The sequence below is a fragment of the Euprymna scolopes genome, chromosome 27, assembly GCF_053919585.1.
Source record: "Euprymna scolopes isolate OS-2025 chromosome 27, ASM5391958v1, whole genome shotgun sequence".
Classification (NCBI taxonomy): Eukaryota; Metazoa; Mollusca; class Cephalopoda; order Sepiida; family Sepiolidae; genus Euprymna; species Euprymna scolopes.
In genome coordinates, this window is record NC_136508.1 from 105,674,506 (window position 1) to 105,697,001 (window position 22,496).

At 29.6% G+C, this 22,496-nt stretch overlaps 2 protein-coding genes and 1 long non-coding RNA gene across 3 annotated transcripts in view; all 3 read left to right on the forward strand.

The window, feature by feature from the left end:
• Positions 1–3,617: 3,617 nt before the first annotated feature.
• Positions 3,618–4,289, forward strand: LOC145248754 (uncharacterized). The gene has a single exon (XM_080110397.1). The coding sequence runs from the start codon at positions 3,618–3,620 to the stop codon at positions 4,287–4,289; it is 672 nt and encodes a 223-aa protein (XP_079966523.1).
• A 7,369-nt stretch (positions 4,290–11,658) lies between these two features.
• On the forward strand, positions 11,659–12,084 carry LOC145248756 (uncharacterized). The gene has a single exon (XM_080110398.1). The coding sequence runs from the start codon at positions 11,659–11,661 to the stop codon at positions 12,082–12,084; it is 426 nt and encodes a 141-aa protein (XP_079966524.1).
• A 2,067-nt stretch (positions 12,085–14,151) lies between these two features.
• The window catches only part of LOC145249041 (uncharacterized), a 42,009-nt gene continuing 33,664 nt past the window's right edge, over positions 14,152–22,496 (forward strand). The window contains exon 1 of the long non-coding RNA XR_013863452.1: positions 14,152–14,376. This is a non-coding gene — a long non-coding RNA (uncharacterized LOC145249041). The remainder of the gene's footprint in view (positions 14,377–22,496) is intronic.

Genomic DNA, 22,496 nt, shown 5'->3' on the forward strand with positions numbered 1-22,496 from the left:
AGTCTATAGTGATAGTTTTAAAAATACAATAGCAGTTGTTCAATTCGATGAGTTTCCATAATTTTTTCATATTTTAAACAGGATTGCAATAAAAATATTTGTTTAATGTTCAAAATTATTTTAAAAGTTATTGAATTTTTAAATTGCTAAAAAGTAAAAGAAAAACTTACCTTTCATTCAAGGAATTCAAAAAATAAATAAAAAAAATCGGGATGAATTCGTTTTTTTCTTTTGTGTTCAAAACAGAAAATTTGTTAGGATTTCTTTAGTAAATTGATACAATTTTTGTTTTGTGTGTTCAATTCGTTAAGAAACAAAATATATGAAAATATAAAAGAATCAAAATTAAAAGATGAAAAACACGATTTAAACGTGGAATTATTTAAAAAGAAAATCAATTGCTAAAGAACAAAGGATTTTAGTCATCATAAGACGGTGTAATCATTATTTTGTTCCGCGTGTAAAAATGTCCGTTTATTAGTTAAGTGCCGAATTGTTCTTCTATCAAGTTTAGATTATTTTTGTCAATACTTAAGGTTTGTTGCAATTCATTTGGTAAAATTTATTTTTTTAAAAATACAATTTATTTAAAAAATTAAAAATATGAAGATTTATTTTGTAAAATTCATTTTTCTTAAATACAATTTATTTGTCAATACTTAAGGTTTATTTCGATTTGTTTTGTAAAATTATTGTTTTTATTATACAATTTATTACAAATTTTTAAAAAAATATATGAAGATATGAATTCATTTTTATATACTATTTAGTAAAAAAATTTTTTTTAAATATGAAATTATAAAAACCATGTTTGTTTTCTAAGATTGAACATTTCGACCCTCTTGCAGTTTAAGGAAACTAAAATGTGAAGAAAAAATGTGACATAAGTCGTATGACACCGGTAACAAGAATGTCACTTGATTGTATAGTGAAATTGGCGTCATTTTTTAAATAAAATGAAATATCGAAATTGACAATATTAGAAAACAATATATTTTTAAAAAATAATTTTTATTAAATACAGGATTTAGAAAAAATGATTTTTAGCAGTGTAGATCTTTCATTTCGAATCACTTCCGGTAATTTTTATAAATAGAATGACAAATTAATAAAGGTAATGATATTAATGAAACGATACTGAAATACATATAAAAGAAAAAATGTTAAAATCATATGTAAATAGCACAATTCGATTGGTCATTAAAAGTGAACATTGTATTTTTTAATTAAAAAATAATTAGATCTCCAGTTATTACTATAAAATATTGATAGAATTTAAAAATTGAAATTATTGTAAAAGAATTTAATTACTAAGTATTTAATAAAATATTAGTATAAAAAAGTAATAAAAATAATTATTGTAAAATAATTTAATTACTAAGTATTTAATAATTAAAATATTAGTATAAAAAAGTAATAAAAATAATTATTATAAAAGAATTTAATTACTAAGTATTTAATAATTAAAATATTAGTGTAAAAAAGTAATAAAAATAATTATTGTAAAAGAATTTAATTACTAAGTATTTAATAATTAAAATATTAGTATAAAAAAGTAATAAAAATAATTATTGTAAAAGAATTTTTTTAAAAGTTACATTTAAGTAACACAATTCGATTGCCTATTTATAGTGAACCATTTTACTTTATTTTAAGATTTAAAAAATTAATTAGATCTCAAAAAAAAAAAAAAAAAGTCGAAAATGCAAGGAAGTCGACAACAAATTGCTGATCAGGTATTAATGCATGACGTAAAAATTAAATTTTTTTGTCAAAAAAAAAAAAAAAAAAAATTACGACGTACACCAACGTATTATAAATACACATAGATTCGAAAAAGTTGTTTATTCAGCTCGAAAAACATGGTTTACCGATGTATTTGAAAATTGCAAATGGCGGGGCACTCTCTGGTAAACACGGTAAGCTTGGGAAAATGAGTTAAAACTAAAAAATTAACAAAAATATTGTTAGAAACTCGTTCAATATATGTTACCGTGACATAGACTGACATATATTCGGTGGGTTTTTAACAGTATTCTGCGTATTTTTTTAGTTTTAACTCGTTTTCCCAAACTTACCGTGTTTACCAGAGAATGCCCTGCCCCGCCATTTGCAATTTTCAAATACATCGGTAAACATTGTATGTTTTTCGAGCTGATAAACATGTTACATTAAATAAAAACACTAAAACATTATCCAGTTAGGTAGAAAAGTAACTTATCTTGCCTTCCATAACATTTATTTGTTATATATTTGTTTTTTGACAACTTTTTCGGATCTATGTGTACAGTAATACTAACCCAAATACCCCAACCTCCCCATATTAAGAACGGCTTTCAGAATAAACACCTCGAAAAATAACCTCGAAAGCCGTTCTTAACATGGGGAGGTTAGGTGGTGTTTATTCTGAAAGCCATTCTTAACGTGAGGTGATTGAGGGTGTTTATACTACGCTGGGGCAGGTATTAAAAAATTACGAAAAAAAACCCCAACTATTTACTATTGTCAGTTTAAATATCGTTTCATTAATATTTCTAATTATTTTTTATTTGTTTGTAAAAAAAAAATGTGTTTTTCCGACTATTGTCAATTTCAATACTGTTTCATTATTTTCATTTCTACTTATCTTTATTTGTTTGTCATTTTATTTATAAAATTACGCGGAAGTGATTCAATAACAAAACTTCTAAACTGCTATAAATATTTTTTAAAATAAATTCCTGTTGTTATGTCGCTTGGATCGGTTGGAGTTGCCCCCCCCTTTGTTCAGTGTTTGTAATGTAAACTCTCGGACATAAACGTGAATAAACGAGACTTTGTCAGTCGGCCATGTTGGTCTGAACGATGATATATCCTTGTCCTTTTGTTATTAATAAAAACGTAAAAAAACATGGTGTCAGAAGTGGGATTTACAAACAAATGTGAGCAAAATACGGGGAAAGATTTATATTAAATACCGAGCCTAAAAGCCGTTAAAAAAATGTGAAATTCCATAAGACCCCCCCCCCCCCCGAATGAATAGCCACATGAGCCTATCAGAACCCTTTCCATTCAACCAACCCGAGTTATGGAAAAAATGGATACGACAGTTCAACCGTTACCGGACAGTATCCAGACGACGAAAAACCAAGTCCTTGTCAGGTGGACACCTTAATATATTGTATGGGCGATAAGCCAAAGACATTTTCGCCACATTCAAAATTGCACCCGAGGAAGCCCAGAACTTCAATATAGTGGTAGCAAAGTTCAATGACCATTTCAAAGGCGATATGAACATAATTTACGAACGGACCAGATTCAACCAAAGGTGTATTCATTAATCACTAATTTCCACACACTAGCTAAAAACTGGAATTTCCGAGACCTGCACGAGGAATTAATTCGTTACAGAATTGTAGTTGGGTGAACAGATCCTAAGCTATCACTAAGTCTGCAAATGATTTCAGACATCACCTTGAACGAGGTCATCAGACACGCACGACAGAGTGAAACAATAAAATCACAACAGCATCTCCAGTGGTCTCGAACACATCATTGGTGAAGATCCGGCTGACAATAATATTGCAGTCCACTACGGTAATGACAACGGAATTTGCAGACAAGGTCAAGTAAAACTCATGGCAAGACCTGGGCGAGAACTGCACTATGAGAATCGACAAAAAAATGAGCGCATGCAGCAGCATAGAGCAGAAGCAGAGTGCCATCGCTGTGGTAACAAAACCCAACATCAGAGACGCATGTGTCGTGCCATTTCAGCCACCTTCCACAATTGTGGTAGGATTGGCCACTATGCCCAGTGCTGCCGCACACGAAGGCTGCATGAAATTAAACCTAGCTCAGATGACTGTGAAAGCGATCAGAATGCGTACCTTCATGTTCTGACGATATCAGAGATCAGCATGAGTAAACTTTGGCGAACCAATATCGCCATCAATGGAGTGCCACTGAAATTCAAGCTGGACTCTGGGGCAGATGTGACCGCAATTCCAGAACACATATACAAGTTAAGGAAAGACCTACCAGATCTCTCGGATACCCACAAAATTCTTCATGGTCCAAGACATATTCCATTCAAAGTGACTGGAGTGGTCACTGCAACTGTCTCGCATGAAGAGCTGTCAACAGAACAGCGGATATTTATTATCCCCAAACTTGAGGAGCCGTTGTTAGGAAGGCCAGCCATCAAAGCACTTAACCTCATAACGGTCCACCCCAACCCGGATACCATCAGCAGCGAGAAACGCCCATTCGACCCCCCCAAAAAATGGCAGACCTATTCACAGGCCTAGGCACATTTGGGGGAGAATGTGCCATACTCTTACATCTGGATGCGAGTCCATACCCAGTATCCACCCCATGACGCGTACCACTACCCTTGACGGAGAAAACACAGGCAGAGCTCCAGAGGATGGAAAAGCTGGGGGTCATAAGTAAGATTGACCCACCCACCGAATAGTGTTCCCCCATGATGGTAGTACAAAAAGCAAATGGAACGATTAGGATATGTGTAGATCTTACATGCTATTTACGGTCGACTACCTTTTGGCCCAGTTAATGGAAGTAAAAATCATGAGAGAATTTGATGCCAACAGAGGATATTGGCAGATTCCACTTTCATCAGAATCCCGTTCGCTGACAACGTTCATAACTCCATTTGGACGATACCAATTCAACTGCCTCCCGTTTGGTATTTCATCAGCGAGTGAGATCTACCAGAGGCGCATGTCACAAGTACTAGAGATCGAAATTGGAGCCATATGCATGCAAGATGACTTAGTGTTAGAATATGGAGAAAAAACAACACGAACATGATGCCTGACTGACAAGCACACAACAAAAAATTCAGGCTGCTGGTATTACACTCAATTCCAAAAAATGTGAAATATCCAAGTCATCAATAAAATTTCTTGGACATATACTCAGTACTGATGGCCTGCGACCAGATCCGGAAAGGCCTACTGGTGTCTTCAAATTCTGAACACCAAGGAACATGACGGAAACCCACCGGTTCATAGGGATGGTGAATCAATAAGGAAAATTAATCCCAAACCTAGCAAACCTAAACCATTAAGGGATTTATTGAGTCAGAAATACGCGTTTGTTTGGGACAATGCACAACGGGATGCATTCAGCTCCATCAAGAAAGCATTGTGTTTAGCACCTGTGTTATGCCTGTACAACCTACCAAATTAGACTGTGGTTTCCAATGACACTTGATCTAATAGGCTGGGAGCAGTATTATTACAACGACAGGGTGACACAAACTTACACCCCATCGCCTAAGCTTCACGAGCCATGTCAGAAACTGAAACTCGTTATGGCTAAATAGAAAAGGGGGCCCTAGCAATAACATGGGCTTGTGAACGCTTTTCAGACTATCTTGTTGGACTACACTTCACAGTGGAGACAGATCACAAACCACTGGTGTCACTACTAGGTACCAAGGACCTCAGTGAACCCCCAACAAGAATACAAAGGTTTCGAATACATTTAATGAGGTATGGATACACAAATCGTTATGCTCCTGGTAAGGAACTATATACAGCTGATGCTTTGTCAAGAGCGGTATCCAGCAATGGACCCCCCTCCCCAAACAAGACAAGGACCTAGAAGAGTTAGCAACGGCATTCGTCCACACCATGATGGAATCTTTACCTGCCACAGAAAAACGTCTGAAAGAGTTGGAGGAAGCCACTAAAACTGATGAAACCAGCAACTACATATTACACTATGTAAGAAACGACTGGCTATCAAAGGACCATGTTCCAGCATCAAGTAAACCATATTGGGCCTACCCCGGTATCATCACATATGAGAATAGACTATCATAATTCCATCACTGGTGAGACTGGCCATCATCGCCAAAATCGACTCTGGTCATCAGGAACTTACTAGGTGCAGACCAAGAGCTCGCCAATCCATATCAAATCAAAAGGACTGTGGTAAACTGCCCAAGATGCGCCGAGCTAAGACACTAACCGCGCGAACCCCTCATGGCAAATGAGCTTCTGACAGGACCATGCCACACTCTAGCCTCTGATGTGTTTGAGTTTAAAGGCAGCAGTTATGTCATAGTTGTCGACTACTTTTCTCGATATACAGAGATCGCCATGCTTACATCAATGACTTCCAGTGCAATACTAAAGAGCTTTAAAGCTATTTTTACCAGGCATGGAATACCGGTCATCCTAAGAACAGACGACGGAAGCCAATACACTTCAAAAGACTTTGCCAAACTCGCAAACGACTGGGGATTTCAGCATGTTACAAACAGCTCTTGCTACTCCCAAGGCAATGGAGCTGCAGAGGCCTGTGTAAAAACAATGAAAAGAATGCTAACAAAAGCAAAACGCCCATATCTTTCTTTGCTTGCACACAGAACAACATCAATGGACTGTGAACTTTTAATGGCCGACGCCTGAAGACAATTGTCTCGTGACACGCGGGTCTATTAACCATCAGATGGCGCGATCTTGAGAGTTTTAGACAGAGGAAAAAGAACCAGAAGGCCCAACAATGACTCACGCACTGCTTATCACATAAAGCTAAGAGCTAAAATCACTCGAAAATGGCACACCAGTATGGGCCAGAAGCTCCAACCTTCCAAACCAAGAAGTTGGAACAGCAAACACACCACGTTCCTATATTCTACAGAACAAAGAAGGGGCAATAATCCGACGCAATCGACGACACATTGTACCAAAACCACCAGAAATCGTTGAGGTTCACAAATCGGAATCCTATGATGACAGTCCTCATACACCAAGGGAAGAAACCGGCAGAACAACATGCCTTACCCTCACGTCTCAAGAGTATGCAACAACCTGATCTGGACGTCAGTCAAGACCACCTATCAAGCTAGACCTATAATATATATATATATATATATATATATATATATATATAAAGCTGAACGCGCGTGTGTGTGTGTGTGTGTGTGTGTGTGTGTGGTCACGAATAGGCTCCTATATGGTTGACTATTATAGAAAACTGATCACATATAATGATAGAAGATGTATCGAGACACAGGAATGGGTATGTTTGATCTGGCAGAACGGTGGTTCATAAAAATTGTGGGGTCTGCGTTCCCGCCTGGTACACAAAGTAGGGAAATAAAAAATTTAAAAATGAAAAAAAAACAAAAACGTTTACAAGTGTTTTGATATAAATGTACATAATAATACTTTGATAAGTATGTTTTAACTTAAATAGGAATGGTATAATAAAATTGTGGGGGTGTGCGTTCGCGCCTGACCTCCATAGAATGGAAATGGGCACAAACTTTAATAAAGACTTTTCATATCTATCTGCGTTAGTATACTTTGATAATTATGTTTCAGTTTAAAGAAATATGGTATAATAAAATTATGGGGTGTTCGTTCGCACCTGACCTCCATAGAATGGAAATATGTGACGAAGTTTAACAAGTTTTTTAATATAGATCCACAGAATATTGTGATAAGTGTTTCAGTGTGAACAGGTATGGTATAATAAATTATGGGGTTTATCTATTTTATTTTTACTTTCATCATATTTTGCTTTGGTTTGATACCCCCGAATTCGAAGCTATCACTTTACATTTTCATAACCTATCATACTTTCATAAATCAGAGTCCATTTTCTGTAGGCTGTTTTTGAACCCAGTCAATGACGGGTACTTTTGCTAGTATATATATATATATATATATATATATATATATATATATATATATATATATATATATATATATATATATATATATATAAAATGTTTTAAAAATATATATTATATAAAAAAAGAGATCATATAGCTTAAATACTGAAGGACATTAAACATTATTAAATGGAAAAAAAGAGAAATTTTGTGTCACTTGCATCGGTGGGAGTTACCCTCCCCCTCTGTTCAATGTTTAAAATGTAAACTCTCGTACATAAACGAGAATAAACGAGACTCGGTCGCCCATTTTGGGTCTCAACGATGATTTGTCTTGTGTCCTGTTGTTTACGATAGAAACGTAACAACACAATTTTGTTCAAATTTCAAAAAAATAAATATGGGGAACGCAATAAAAAAATATTTCCATTGATATATTTTGTGGAAACAGCATTTTATATGTAATCTCATTCTAAAATGAATAAGTATCGAAAATTTAACGAAAATCTGACCATTAGTTGACTTTTGCTAGATTTATTAAACATGGGTATGTTTTCACGTTCGAAATGCTTACTACACGTGAACGTCATTTTAAAGCGCTAATTATGTAAACACGTATTTCTTCTCGCAATTTCATTTTTTAAAATTATTACTAGTTTATTTTGCCCTTCTTCTTTTAAAGGTTACAAATGTTATATCGATAATATTAACTTATAATAAAGTTACATCGTTTTACATGGGGGGGGTAATTCTGTGGTGAATTTTGGAGGTGTCTAGAAATCATAAGGGAAGTTGAACTGAATGTTGTTTGATAACAATAAGTTGCAAGTTTCATAATGTAATCATGTGATTATAGTTTAATTTCGGCAGTCTTGCAGTTAAGCCCAGCAAAGTCAAAAGTAGGAATCACCCCAGCATTACCCCCCCCCGCCCGCTCCCCAACATAAACAGAATTTTTGTGAAATGGTAAATGTCGGCGTGTTACTTACGGAAAAATGGTTAATTACACTGTAGAAGTACCTGTTAAACTACACAAGCCCTATAATTGAATACCTCTACCCCCAAAAATGAACGAAAAATATTAAAATATGTTTGGTGGTTATGTTTTTGTAAACCTGTTGTGAAAACCTTTTTTTAGATGAATTAAAAAGCATTAAAACTACGTAAGATAAAATAAATAAATAAACCACTTTAAAAAAACAAACAAACTTTATTTGAAATGACCGCTTGAAGATTCCGGCATGCCAGGATGCCTACGCGATGTGATAAGTGACACTTCACTACACCCGTTCGCACGTAAATGTATCATGTAAGAAAAACACTACCAAAGGCGGTGGTGAAATGGCACAAAATAATCCCAAGGTCCAGGGGGCTCATACCATGAAAACGGTAAATTATCAGATTTGTTGTCAGCGACCTCGAATACCCCTAAAAAAACAACTTTATTTACTATTGGGAAAGTATATATAGAGAAAGTTCGTTTGTGTGGCAGAAGAGAAAGTTCGTGAATGTGTGTGAGAAAAGTCAACGCAAAGAGAGAAATCCACAAAAGGAGAATGTTCATTTGGTTTGTACTTATCGGTTTAGGTGGAGACAAAGTTGGTTTGAATTTACTTCGGTGTCTTCCTTTTCTGGTTGTGTGAATTAGGCAGCATTTAGTATTTGAAGCCATACATGAGAACGTAACCGGCTTCAGTTAACTGGTGCCTCCCCCCCCTTTTTTTCTTCATTATATCTCTTAAGGTTTGGTGACAGAATCCGTCCGTACATTTACTGATGTGGCAGGGCGAATTCCCTTTTCCTCATCTCTTTGGGTTGTAACGATGTTATCGTTTTGTTTCGTTACAATCCTAGTTTTGTAACAACGTTATCATTTCGTTTCATGACAATCCTTGTTTTGTAACAACCACGCATGCGCATTGGAAATAAAGTGCTCCATGTTTTATATTTAAAACTAACAACACGCGTCTTTTCGTTTCTCTCTATTAATCAACCACACAACACAAGCTAACACAGCTTGACATGGTGACAGCGGCGAGATAAAGGGAAAAATAAAATAAAACAACGATAAAAGTAAGACATTATATATATATATATTTTTTTCTCTTTTCTTTTCGAACCAAAACTTCGTAAAACACACACACATGCGCTCGTTGAAGCTCGCAACAACACTACTACTACTATGGCTAATATATCCATACCAGTTCCCATTCTCGACTGGGACTCGCCTAACACTGCAGAGTCATTCAAGATATTCCAACAACGTTTGGAACTTTATTTCACAGCGAAGGGAACTAAAGAAGAAGAGAAAGTGCCTATCATTCTACTCACAACTGGCGAGGAAGGAATTCGTAGATACAACAGTTGGTCTATGTCAAACGAAGACCGGAGAGACGCCAACAAAATTTTCAACGCATTTTTGGAGCAGCTGGAACCGGCAACCAACCACCGTATATGTAGGCTCGAACTCAGTAGATACCAACAAAAACCTACCGAGACGACCGACATATTTCTAAACAGGTGTCGCTTACAGGCGAAGAGATGCGATTTCACAGCCCATGAAATGAACGAACGTTTAGTAGAAATACTGATAGCCAACACGCCCATACCGGACTTACAAAAAGAACTGTTGAACAAGCCGAAGGGCTACACAATAGAAGAGGCTGTGAAATTAGCACGCACATATGAGGCTTCAGCCGTGTATATAAACAAAATACACCAACTACATGGCCTGTCGCAGATAGACACCATAAATTGCGGTGGTCGCAAACGCCAGGAAGGCAACAGAAATACCAGCAACTTGTGTAAAAACTGTGGACAGGACCACCGTTTTGGCAAGGAGCATTGCCCTGCCAAGAACGACATATGCAGCTCCTGCGGGGAAAATGGGCCATTGGGCCAAATCGTGCTTCTCAGCGAGACTCAGACCCAGGAAACAAGAAAAACCCTGGCACAAAAGCCACAGCCAGCCAAGGCACAGACAACATGGAACAGGCCGAAAAGTCAACAGCGTTGCTGAACATGACAACTGAGCCACAACAAAACTACATGCGGCGATGGAGCACCTCACATTCAGCACTATTAACAGTGAACATCCACTGCACAAACAAAAAACAACACAAAATGAAGCGTTTGTCATTATCAACGTTATATTGACAGACCACCCAGGTACGCACAGCCTAAAACTGAAGGTAGACACGGGTGCACAGGCAAACACACTACCTTTACGCATATTCCGCAGTATGTGCCCCTCCGCCATAAACGAAGACGGAAACCCAATACCTGGATCACTAAACCCAACGAAATGCATACTGACAGCATACAACAACACTGAAATAAAATGTCATGGCACCACAAACATCAGGTGCAAATACAAGGACTCTTTATGGCTCAACACTCAATTTTATGTGGTCAACACTCCAGGACCAGCTATACTGGGCCTGCCAACATCTGTAGCCTTCAACGTTGTGACAATGAACTGTGCCATATCCGTTCAGCAACAACCTATCAACAGCATAGATGATCTGATGCGTTTATACCCCGACAGATTCGACCGCATTGGCGAGTTCAAGAAAACACACAAGCTCACTGTCAACCCTAACACTCCATGCCACATAGACGCACCAAGAAGAACGCCAATAGCCATGCGGGAGAAGATCAAGGCTGAACTAGACAAGATGGAGTCACAGAATGTCATTTGTCGTATTGAGGAGCCAACTGACTGGGTAAGCTCCCTTACATATGTAACCAAACGCGACAACACAATAAGGGTCTGCTTAGATCCAAGGGCACTAAACAAAGCCCTAATGCGGCCGTATCATCAAATCCCAACAGTTGAGGAACTCAATCACCGGTTTGCAGGTGCAAAATACTTCTCAAAACTGGATGCTAAGGCAGGATACTGGTCTATAAAGCTTGACCAGGAAAGCTAGATCCTGACCACTTTTCAAACACCATTTGGAAGGTACTGCTTCCAACGACTTCCATTTGGTTTAAACGTGAGCCAAGACATCTACCAGCTCGAGATGGACAGAATACTTAAGAAGTTCACAGGAGCATGCAGTATAGCGGATGATATTGTTGTATATGGCTCAACAGAACGTGAACATGACAACAACCTAAGGCACCTCATGGAAGTCGCCACACAAGAGGGCCTCACAATGAATTCCAAGAAATGCGAGAGAAAACGCCAGGAAATCTCCTTCTTCGGAAATATATACACCCATTCTGGAATGAAACCTGACCCAGCAAAGGTACGCGACCTACAAGAAATGCCAGAACCACGCAATAAAACAGAACTGCAACAGTTTCTAGGTGTAATGACATACCTATCCCGCTTTATTAAGGATTTCAGCTCAAAAACCACTGTATTACGTGACTTACTTCACAAAGAGTCAAAATTCCAATGGGAGCCACACCACCAGACGGTTTTCCAAAAACCTGAAGAGTGAAGTGTCTGAAACGTCCCTGCTTCACTACTTTGACCCCAAGCGCCCAATCTACTTACACTGTGACGCAAGTCTTCATGGAATAGGAGCAGCGCTTCTACAACCAGACTCAGCTGGCAATTTAATGCCTGTCTTATACGCAAACAAGAGTCTGACACAAACAGAGCAACGATACGCATGTATCGAGCGGGAACTACTGGCAATCGTGTTTGGCACACATAGATTCCACACATATTTATACGGTCATGGTTTCCAAATTGTCACTGACCACAAACCTCTTGTCATGATCATTGACAAACCTCTCACCTCAGCTCCAGCTCGACTACAACGAATGCTCATCCAGCTACAGGGATATAATTTCAGATTATCCTACAACAAGGGATCCGAAAACATATTGGCTGATGGGTTATCACGCCTGCCATCACCTGGTAATTCGGACCCTATCGATCTGGATGTTCGAGTTGACACCATTCGTTTCTCTGCTGACCACATTGAAAAACTGAGAGACTGCACAACAGCTGACCCTCTGCTTAACCAGCTAAGAGATACCATTGTCATGGGATGGCCTGAGACAATCAAGCAACTGCCTACCGATATCAGAGAATTCTGGAGCCTAAGAGATCAGCTATCATTTGATGACGGCCTTATCCTTAAAGGACAACAAATTGTCATTCCTCAGGCCCTCCAAGAAGATATCCTAAAGCAACTCCACACCGCTCACTTAGGAAGGAGAAAACCAAACTCCTAGCCAAAGACACTGTCTATTGGAAAAATATAAACAGAGACATCGAACAATTCACAAGCTCATGTAGCATCTGTCAACAACATCAGCCATCACAAATGTCAGAGCCTCTTCTGCAGCACGACATTCCGACAAAGCCATGGGACGTAGTTGGAACAGACCTTTTCGAGCTCCATGGACATCAATGGCTGATCATAGCAGACTACTACTCCAAGTACCCTGTTATCAAACAGTTACCTGCCCACTCACCAAGCAATGTTGTCATAAAAATAATGCAACAAACCTTCGCGGAGTTTGGCATACCATCAAAAGTGGTTAGTGACAACGGGCCACACTTCTCAAGCGCCCTTTACCACGAATTTGCCACAGAATGGGGTTTCAACCACCTCACCTCAAAGACCACAGGGAAATGGTTTCATAGAGCGCCAGATAAGGACCATCAAGACCATCCTCAAAAAGGCCAAGCAATCTAGGACAACACCCGAAATTGCATTATTGCACTGGCGCTGCACACCTATCTCAAATGGTATACCCAGCCCCGCACAGCTACTCCTGGGTAGACGAATCCAATCCCCAATTGCAACAAAAATAGAAAACAACCACCAAGATCAGGATCAAATATATGATGCTTTTAAACAAAGGCAACACAAGCAAAAGAAATATTTTGACCAGCATGCGCTCAAGGAAGACCTACCACCTTTATATCCTGGCCAGAGGGTAAGAGCACAAAACCTTACACACCGAAACTCGGACTTAGCAACCGTAGCTTCTCAAGCAGATGGTCCCCGATCATATCTCCTACAAACTGCAAACGGATATATGCTACGGAGAAACCGGCAGCATATTAGGAGTGCTCCAATAAGGCCAACACCACCACAAACGCCAAAGCATGTAACATTTGCAGAACCACCTGCATGTACAACTCAGTCTCCACAAAGAGACTCCCAACAATACACTCGCAGTGGCAGGATGGTACGACCACCATCAAAAATGAACTTGTGAACATTTTCTAGAGAAGTATAGCAAGCAATTCATGGAGCAGAATAATCCCCTGCTAACCTGCTTCGCTGTAGCTATTCAGGCAGTCTACCCTGAATTAGCCCTTACCTTTTATCATATATTGAATATGCTCAATATCATAATCTTCATATTGGTCAAGAGGGGATGTAACGATGTTATCGTTTCGTTTCGTTACAATCCTAGTTTTGTAACAACGTTATCATTTCGTTTCATGACAATCCTTGTTTTGTAACAACCACGCATGCGCACTGGAAATAAAGTGCTCCATGTTTTATATTTTTACTAACAACACGCGTCTTTTCGTTTCTACCACACAACACGAGCTAACACAGCTTGACATGGGTTGGGTGACAAATTTCGTCCGTACGTTCATTGGCGCACAGCGCAGCGGGGCGAATCCTCTTCTCAAATTTTCTTTTCTCCCACCGGAAGTCCCGCGCTTTCTTCCGGTGCGCACGAGAACTTCGTCTCTGACTGCTGACTTCAACACTTCCGTTTTGTAGTCAACTCCTACCAATTCCCACAAGCGTAAGGTAACATTTAGCATATTTTTTTTAATTTTATGCTTGAAAACTTTAATAATTCGTAATATCGTGATTTTAACGGTGTAAATACTGATTCGACCCTTCTAGAGTTGTCGAACTTTGCCAGGCTTAACTGCAAGACTGTCTTAATTTCTTGTTTCAAATCTAATTTATTTCATTTCATGATTTTGTCGTTTGTGCAATTCCTTTCTTTTATTTGAGTTGTTTTTGTGAAATGTTCAGTTTTTGAAATTTTTATGTGACGATTATTTGGATTATTCGAAATTGAGATGTTAACATTAGTTCGACCAATTTAAATAATAATGAAATGTCCATTGTTCAATCTAAAAAAAAAAATGATTTTATATCTTCATAAATAAACATAATTTTTATATCTTCATAAATGAACATAATTTTTATATCTTCATGAATAAACATAATTTTTATATCTTCATAAATAAACATAATTTTTATATCTTCATAAATAAACATAATTTTTATATCTTCATAAATAATCATAATTTTTATATCTTCATAAATAAACATAATTTTTATATCTTCATAAATAAACATAATTTTATATCTTCATAAATAAACATAATTTTATATCTTCATAAATAAACATAATTTTTATATCTTCATAAATAAACATAATTTTTATATCTTCATAAATAAACATAATTTTATATCTTCATAAATAAACATAATTTTATATCTTCATAAATAAACATTTTTATATCTTCATAAATAATCATAATTTTTATATCTTCATAAATGAACATAATTTTTATATCTTCATAAATAAACATAATTTTTATATCTTCATAAATAAACATAATTTTTATATCTTCATAAATAAACATAATTTTTATATCTTCGTAAATAAACATAATTTTTATATCTTAATAAATATAATTTTTATATCTTCATAAATAAATATAATTTTTATATCTTCATAAATAAACATGATTTTTATATCTTCATAAATAAACATGATTTTTATATCTGCATAAATGAACATAATTTGTATATCTTCATAAATAAACTGATTTTTATATCTTCATAAATAAACAATTTTTATATCTTCATAAATAAACATAATTTTTATATCTGCATAAATAAACTGGTTTTTATATCTTCATAAATAAACCTGATTTTTATATCTTCATAAATAAACATAATCTTTATATCTTCATAAATGAACATGATTTTTATATCTTCATAAATAAACTTGATTTTTATATCTTCATAAATAATCATAATTTTTATATCTTCATAAATAAACATAATCTTTATATCTTCATAAATAAACATGATTTTTATATCTTAATAAATAAACATAATCTTGATATCTTCATAAATAAACATAATCTTTATATCTCCATAAATAAACATGATTTTTATATCTTCATAAATAAACTTGATTTTTATATCTTCATAAATAATCATAATTTTTATATCTTCATAAATAATCATAATTTTTATATCTTCATAAATAATCATAATTTTTATATCTTCATAAATAAACATGATTTTATATCTTCATAAATAAACATAATTTTTATATCTTCATAAATAATCATAATTTTTATATCTTCATAAATAATCATAATTTTTATATCTTCATAAATAAACCTAATTTTTATATCTTCATAAATACACATAATTTTTATATCTTCATAAATGAACATAATTTTTATATCTTCATAAATGAACATAATTTTTATATCTTCATAAATGAACATAATTTTTATATCTTCATAAATGAACATAATTTTTATATCTGCATAAATGAACATAATTTTTATATCTTCATAAATAAATTGATTTTTATATCTTCATAAATAAACTGATTTTTATATCTTCATAAATGAACATTATTTTTATATCTTCATAAATAAACATAATTTTTATATCTTAATAAATAAACATAATTTTTATATCTTCATAAATAAAGATAATTTTTATATATTCATAAATAAACTGATTTTTATATCTTCATAAATAAACATGATTTTTATATCTTCATAAATTAACTGATTTTTATATCTTCATAAATAAACATAATTTTTATATCTTCATAAATAAACATAATTTTTATATCTTCATAAATAAACATAATTTTTATATCTTCATAAATAAACATTATTTTTATATCTTCATAAATAAACATGATTTTTATATCTTCGTATATAAACATAATTTTTTATATCTTCTTAAATAAACCTAATTTCTTATCTTCATAAATAAACCTAATTTTTATATCTTCATAAATAAACCTAATTTTTATATCTTCATAAATAAACCTAATTTTTATATCTTCATAAATAAACATAATTTTTATATCTTCATAAATAAACATTATTTTTATATCTTCATAAATAAACATAATTTTTATATCTTCATAAATAAACATAATTTTTATATCTTCATAAATAATCATAATTTTTATATCTGCATAAATAAACATAATCTTTATATCTTCATAAATAAACATGATTTTTATATCTTCATAAATAAACATAATCTTTATATCTTCATAAATAAACATAATCTTTATATCTCCATAAATAAACATGATTTTTATATCTTCATAAATAAACTTGATTTTTATATCTTCATAAATAATCATAATTTTTATATCTTCATAAAGAATCATAATTTTTATATCTTCATAAATAAACATGATTTTATATCTTCATAAATAAACATAATTTTTATATCTTCATAAATAATCATAATTTTTATATCTTCATAAATAATCATAATTTTTATATCTTCATAAATAATCATAATTTTTATATCTTCATAAATAAACATGATTTTTATATCTTCATAAATGAACATAATTTTTATATCTTCATAAATGAACATAATTTTTATATCTTCATAAATGAACATAATTTTTATATCTTCATAAATGAACATAATTTTTATATCTGCATAAATGAACATAATTTTTATATCTTCATAAATAAATTGATTTTTATATCTTCATAAATAAACTGATTTTTATATCTTTATAAATGAACATTTTTTTTATATCTTCATAAATAAACATAATTTTTATATCTTAATAAATAAACATAATTTTTATATCTTCATAAATAAAGATAATTTTTATATCTTCATAAATAAACTGATTTTTATATCTTCATAAATAAACATGATTTTTATATCTTCATAAATTAACTGATTTTTATATCTTCATAAATAAACATATTTTGTTATCTTCATAAATAAACATAATTTTTATATCTTCATAAATAAACTTAATTTTTATATCTTCATAAATAAACATAATTTTTATATCTTCATAAATAAACATGATTTTTATATCTTCATAAATAAACATGATTTTTATATCTTCGTATATAAACATAATTTTTTTATATCTTCTTAAATAAACCTAATTTTTATCTTCATAAATAAACCTAATTTTTATATCTTCATAAATAAACCTAATTTTTATATCTTCATAAATAAACCTAATTTTTATATCTTCATAAATAAACATGATTTTTATATCTTCATAAATAAACATGATTTTTATATCTTCATAAATAAACTTGATTTTTATATCTTCATAAATAATCATAATTTTTATATCTTCATAAATAATCATAATTTTTATATCTTCATAAATAATCATAATTTTTATATCTTCATAAATAAACATGATTTTTATATCTTGATAAATAAACATAATTTTTATATCTTCATAAATAAACATAATTTTTATATCTTCATAAATAATCATAATTTTTATATCTTCATAAATAAACATGATTTTTATATCTTCATAAATAAACATAATTTTTATATCTTCATAAATAAACATAATTTTTATATCTTCATAAATGAACATAATTTTTATATCTTCATAAATGAACATAATTTTTATATCTGCATAAATGAACATAATTTTTATATCTTCATAAATAAACCTAATTTTTATATCTTCATAAATAAACCTAATTTTTATATCTTCATAAATAAACATGATTTTTATATCTTCATAAATAAACATGATTTTTATATCTTCATAAATAAACTTGATTTTTATATCTTCATAAATAATCATAATTTTTATATCTTCATAAATAATCATAATTTTTATATCTTCATAAATAAACATGATTTTTATATCTTGATAAATAAACATAATTTTTATATCTTCATAAATAAACATAATTTTTATATCTTCATAAATAATCATAATTTTTATATCTTCATAAATGAACATAATTTTTATATCTTCATAAATAAACATAATTTTTATATCTTCATAAATAAACATAATTTTTATATCTTCATAAATAAACATAATTTTTATATCTTCGTAAATAAACATAATTTTTATATCTTAATAAATATAATTTTTATATCTTCATAAATAAATATAATTTTTATATCTTCATAAATAAACATGATTTTTATATCTTCATAAATAAACATGATTTTTATATCTGCATAAATGAACATAATTTGTATATCTTCATAAATAAACTGATTTTTATATCTTCATAAATAAACAATTTTTATATCTTCATAAATAAACAAAATTTTTATATCTGCATAAATAAACTGGTTTTTATATCTTCATAAATAAACCTGATTTTTATATCTTCATAAATAAACATAATCTTTATATCTTCATAAATGAACATGATTTTTATATCTTCATAAATAAACTTGATTTTTATATCTTCATAAATAATCATAATTTTTATATCTTCATAAATAAACATAATCTTTATATCTTCATAAATAAACATGATTTTTATATCTTAATAAATAAACATAATCTTGATATCTTCATAAATAAACATAATCTTTATATCTCCATAAATAAACATGATTTTTATATCTTCATAAATAAACTTGATTTTTATATCTTCATAAATAATCATAATTTTTATATCTTCATAAATAATCATAATTTTTATATCTTCATAAATAAACATGATTTTATATCTTCATAAATAAACATAATTTTTATATCTTCATAAATAATCATAATTTTTATATCTTCATAAATAATCATAATTTTTATATCTTCATAAATAAACCTAATTTTTATATCTTCATAAATACACATAATTTTTATATCTTCATAAATGAACATAATTTTTATATCTTCATAAATGAACATAATTTTTATATCTTCATAAATGAACATAATTTTTATATCTTCATAAATGAACATAATTTTTATATCTTCATAAATGAACATAATTTTTATATCTGCATAAATGAACATAATTTTTATATCTTCATAAATAAATTGATTTTTATATCTTCATAAATAAACTGATTTTTATATCTTCATAAATGAACATTATTTTTATATCTTCATAAATAAACATAATTTTTATATCTTAATAAATAAACATAATTTTTATATCTTCATAAATAAAGATAATTTTTATATATTCATAAATAAACTGATTTTTATATCTTCATAAATAAACATGATTTTTATATCTTCATAAATTAACTGATTTTTATATCTTCATAAATAAACATAATTTTTATATCTTCATAAATAAACATAATTTTTATATCTTCATAAATAAACATAATTTTTATATCTTCATAAATAAACATTATTTTTATATCTTCATAAATAAACATGATTTTTATATCTTCGTATATAAACATAATTTTTTATATCTTCTTAAATAAACCTAATTTCTTATCTTCATAAATAAACCTAATTTTTATATCTTCATAAATAAACCTAATTTTTATATCTTCATAAATAAACCTAATTTTTATATCTTCATAAATAAACATAATTTTTATATCTTCATAAATAAACATAATTTTTATATCTTCATAAATAAACATAATTTTTATATCTTCATAAATAAACATAATTTTTATATCTTCATAAATAATCATAATTTTTATATCTTCATAAATAAACATAATCTTTATATCTTCATAAATAAACATGATTTTTATATCTTCATAAATAAACATAATCTTTATATCTTCATAAATAAACATAATCTTTATATCTCCATAAATAAACATGATTTTTATATCTTCATAAATAAACTTGATTTTTATATCTTCATAAATAATCATAATTTTTATATCTTCATAAAGAATCATAATTTTTATATCTTCATAAATAAACATGATTTTATATCTTCATAAATAAACATAATTTTTATATCTTCATAAATAATCATAATTTTTATATCTTCATAAATAATCATAATTTTTATATCTTCATAAATAATCATAATTTTTATATCTTCATAAATAAACATGATTTTTATATCTTCATAAATGAACATAATTTTTATATCTTCATAAATGAACATAATTTTTATATCTTCATAAATGAACATAATTTTTATATCTTCATAAATGAACATAATTTTTATATCTGCATAAATGAACATAATTTTTATATCTTCATAAATAAATTGATTTTTATATCTTCATAAATAAACTGATTTTTATATCTTTATAAATGAACATTTTTTTTATATCTTCATAAATAAACATAATTTTTATATCTTAATAAATAAACATAATTTTTATATCTTCATAAATAAAGATAATTTTTATATCTTCATAAATAAACTGATTTTTATATCTTCATAAATAAACATGATTTTTATATCTTCATAAATTAACTGATTTTTATATCTTCATAAATAAACATAATTTTGTTATCTTCATAAATAAACATAATTTTTATATCTTCATAAATAAACTTAATTTTTATATCTTCATAAATAAACATAATTTTTATATCTTCATAAATAAACATGATTTTTATATCTTCATAAATAAACATGATTTTTATATCTTCGTATATAAACATAATTTTTTTATATCTTCTTAAATAAACCTAATTTTTATCTTCATAAATAAACCTAATTTTTATATCTTCATAAATAAACCTAATTTTTATATCTTCATAAATAAACCTAATTTTTATATCTTCATAAATAAACATGATTTTTATATCTTCATAAATAAACATGATTTTTATATCTTCATAAATAAACTTGATTTTTATATCTTCATAAATAATCATAATTTTTATATCTTCATAAATAATCATAATTTTTATATCTTCATAAATAAACATGATTTTTATATCTTGATAAATAAACATAATTTTTATATCTTCATAAATAAACATAATTTTTATATCTTCATAAATAATCATAATTTTTATATCTTCATAAATAAACATGATTTTTATATCTTCATAAATAAACATAATTTTTATATCTTCATAAATAAACATAATTTTTATATCTTCATAAATGAACATAATTTTTATATCTTCATAAATGAACATAATTTTTATATCTTCATAAATGAACATAATTTTTATATCTGCATAAATGAACATAATTTTTATATCTTCATAAATAAACACAATTTTTATATCTTCATAAATAAACATAATTTTTATATCTTCATAAATGAACATAATTTTTATATCTTCATAAATAAACTGATTTTTATATCTTCATAAATAAACATGATTTTTATATCTTCATAAATTAACTGATTTTTATATCTTCATAAATAAACATAATTTTTATATCTTCATAAATAAACATAATTTTTATATCTTCATAAATAAACATTATTTTTATATCTTCATAAATAAACATGATTTTTATATCTTCGTATATAAACATAATTTTTTATATCTTCTTAAATAAACCTAATTTTTATCTTCATAAATAAACCGCATTTTTATATCTTCATAAATAAACCTAATTTTTATATCTTCATAAATAAACCTAATTTTTATATCTTCATAAATAAACATGATTTTATATCTTCATAAATAAACTTGATTTTTATATCTTCATAAATAATCATAATTTTTATATCTTCATAAATAATCATAATTTTTATATCTTCATAAATAAACATGATTTTTATATCTTGATAAATAAACATAATTTTTTATATCTTCATAAATAAACATAATTTTTATATCTTCATAAATAATCATAATTTTTATATCTTCATAAATAAACATGATTTTTATATCTTCATAAATAAACATAATTTTTATATCTTCATAAATAAACATAATTTTTATATCTTCATAAATGAACATAATTTTTATATCTTCA

Coding starts and splice junctions, on each gene's coding strand:
- LOC145248754 (XM_080110397.1), top strand. CDS start 3,618: ATGGCAAGACCTGGGCGAGAACTGCACTATGAGAATCGACAAAAAAAT.
- LOC145248756 (XM_080110398.1), top strand. CDS start 11,659: ATGGACAGAATACTTAAGAAGTTCACAGGAGCATGCAGTATAGCGGAT.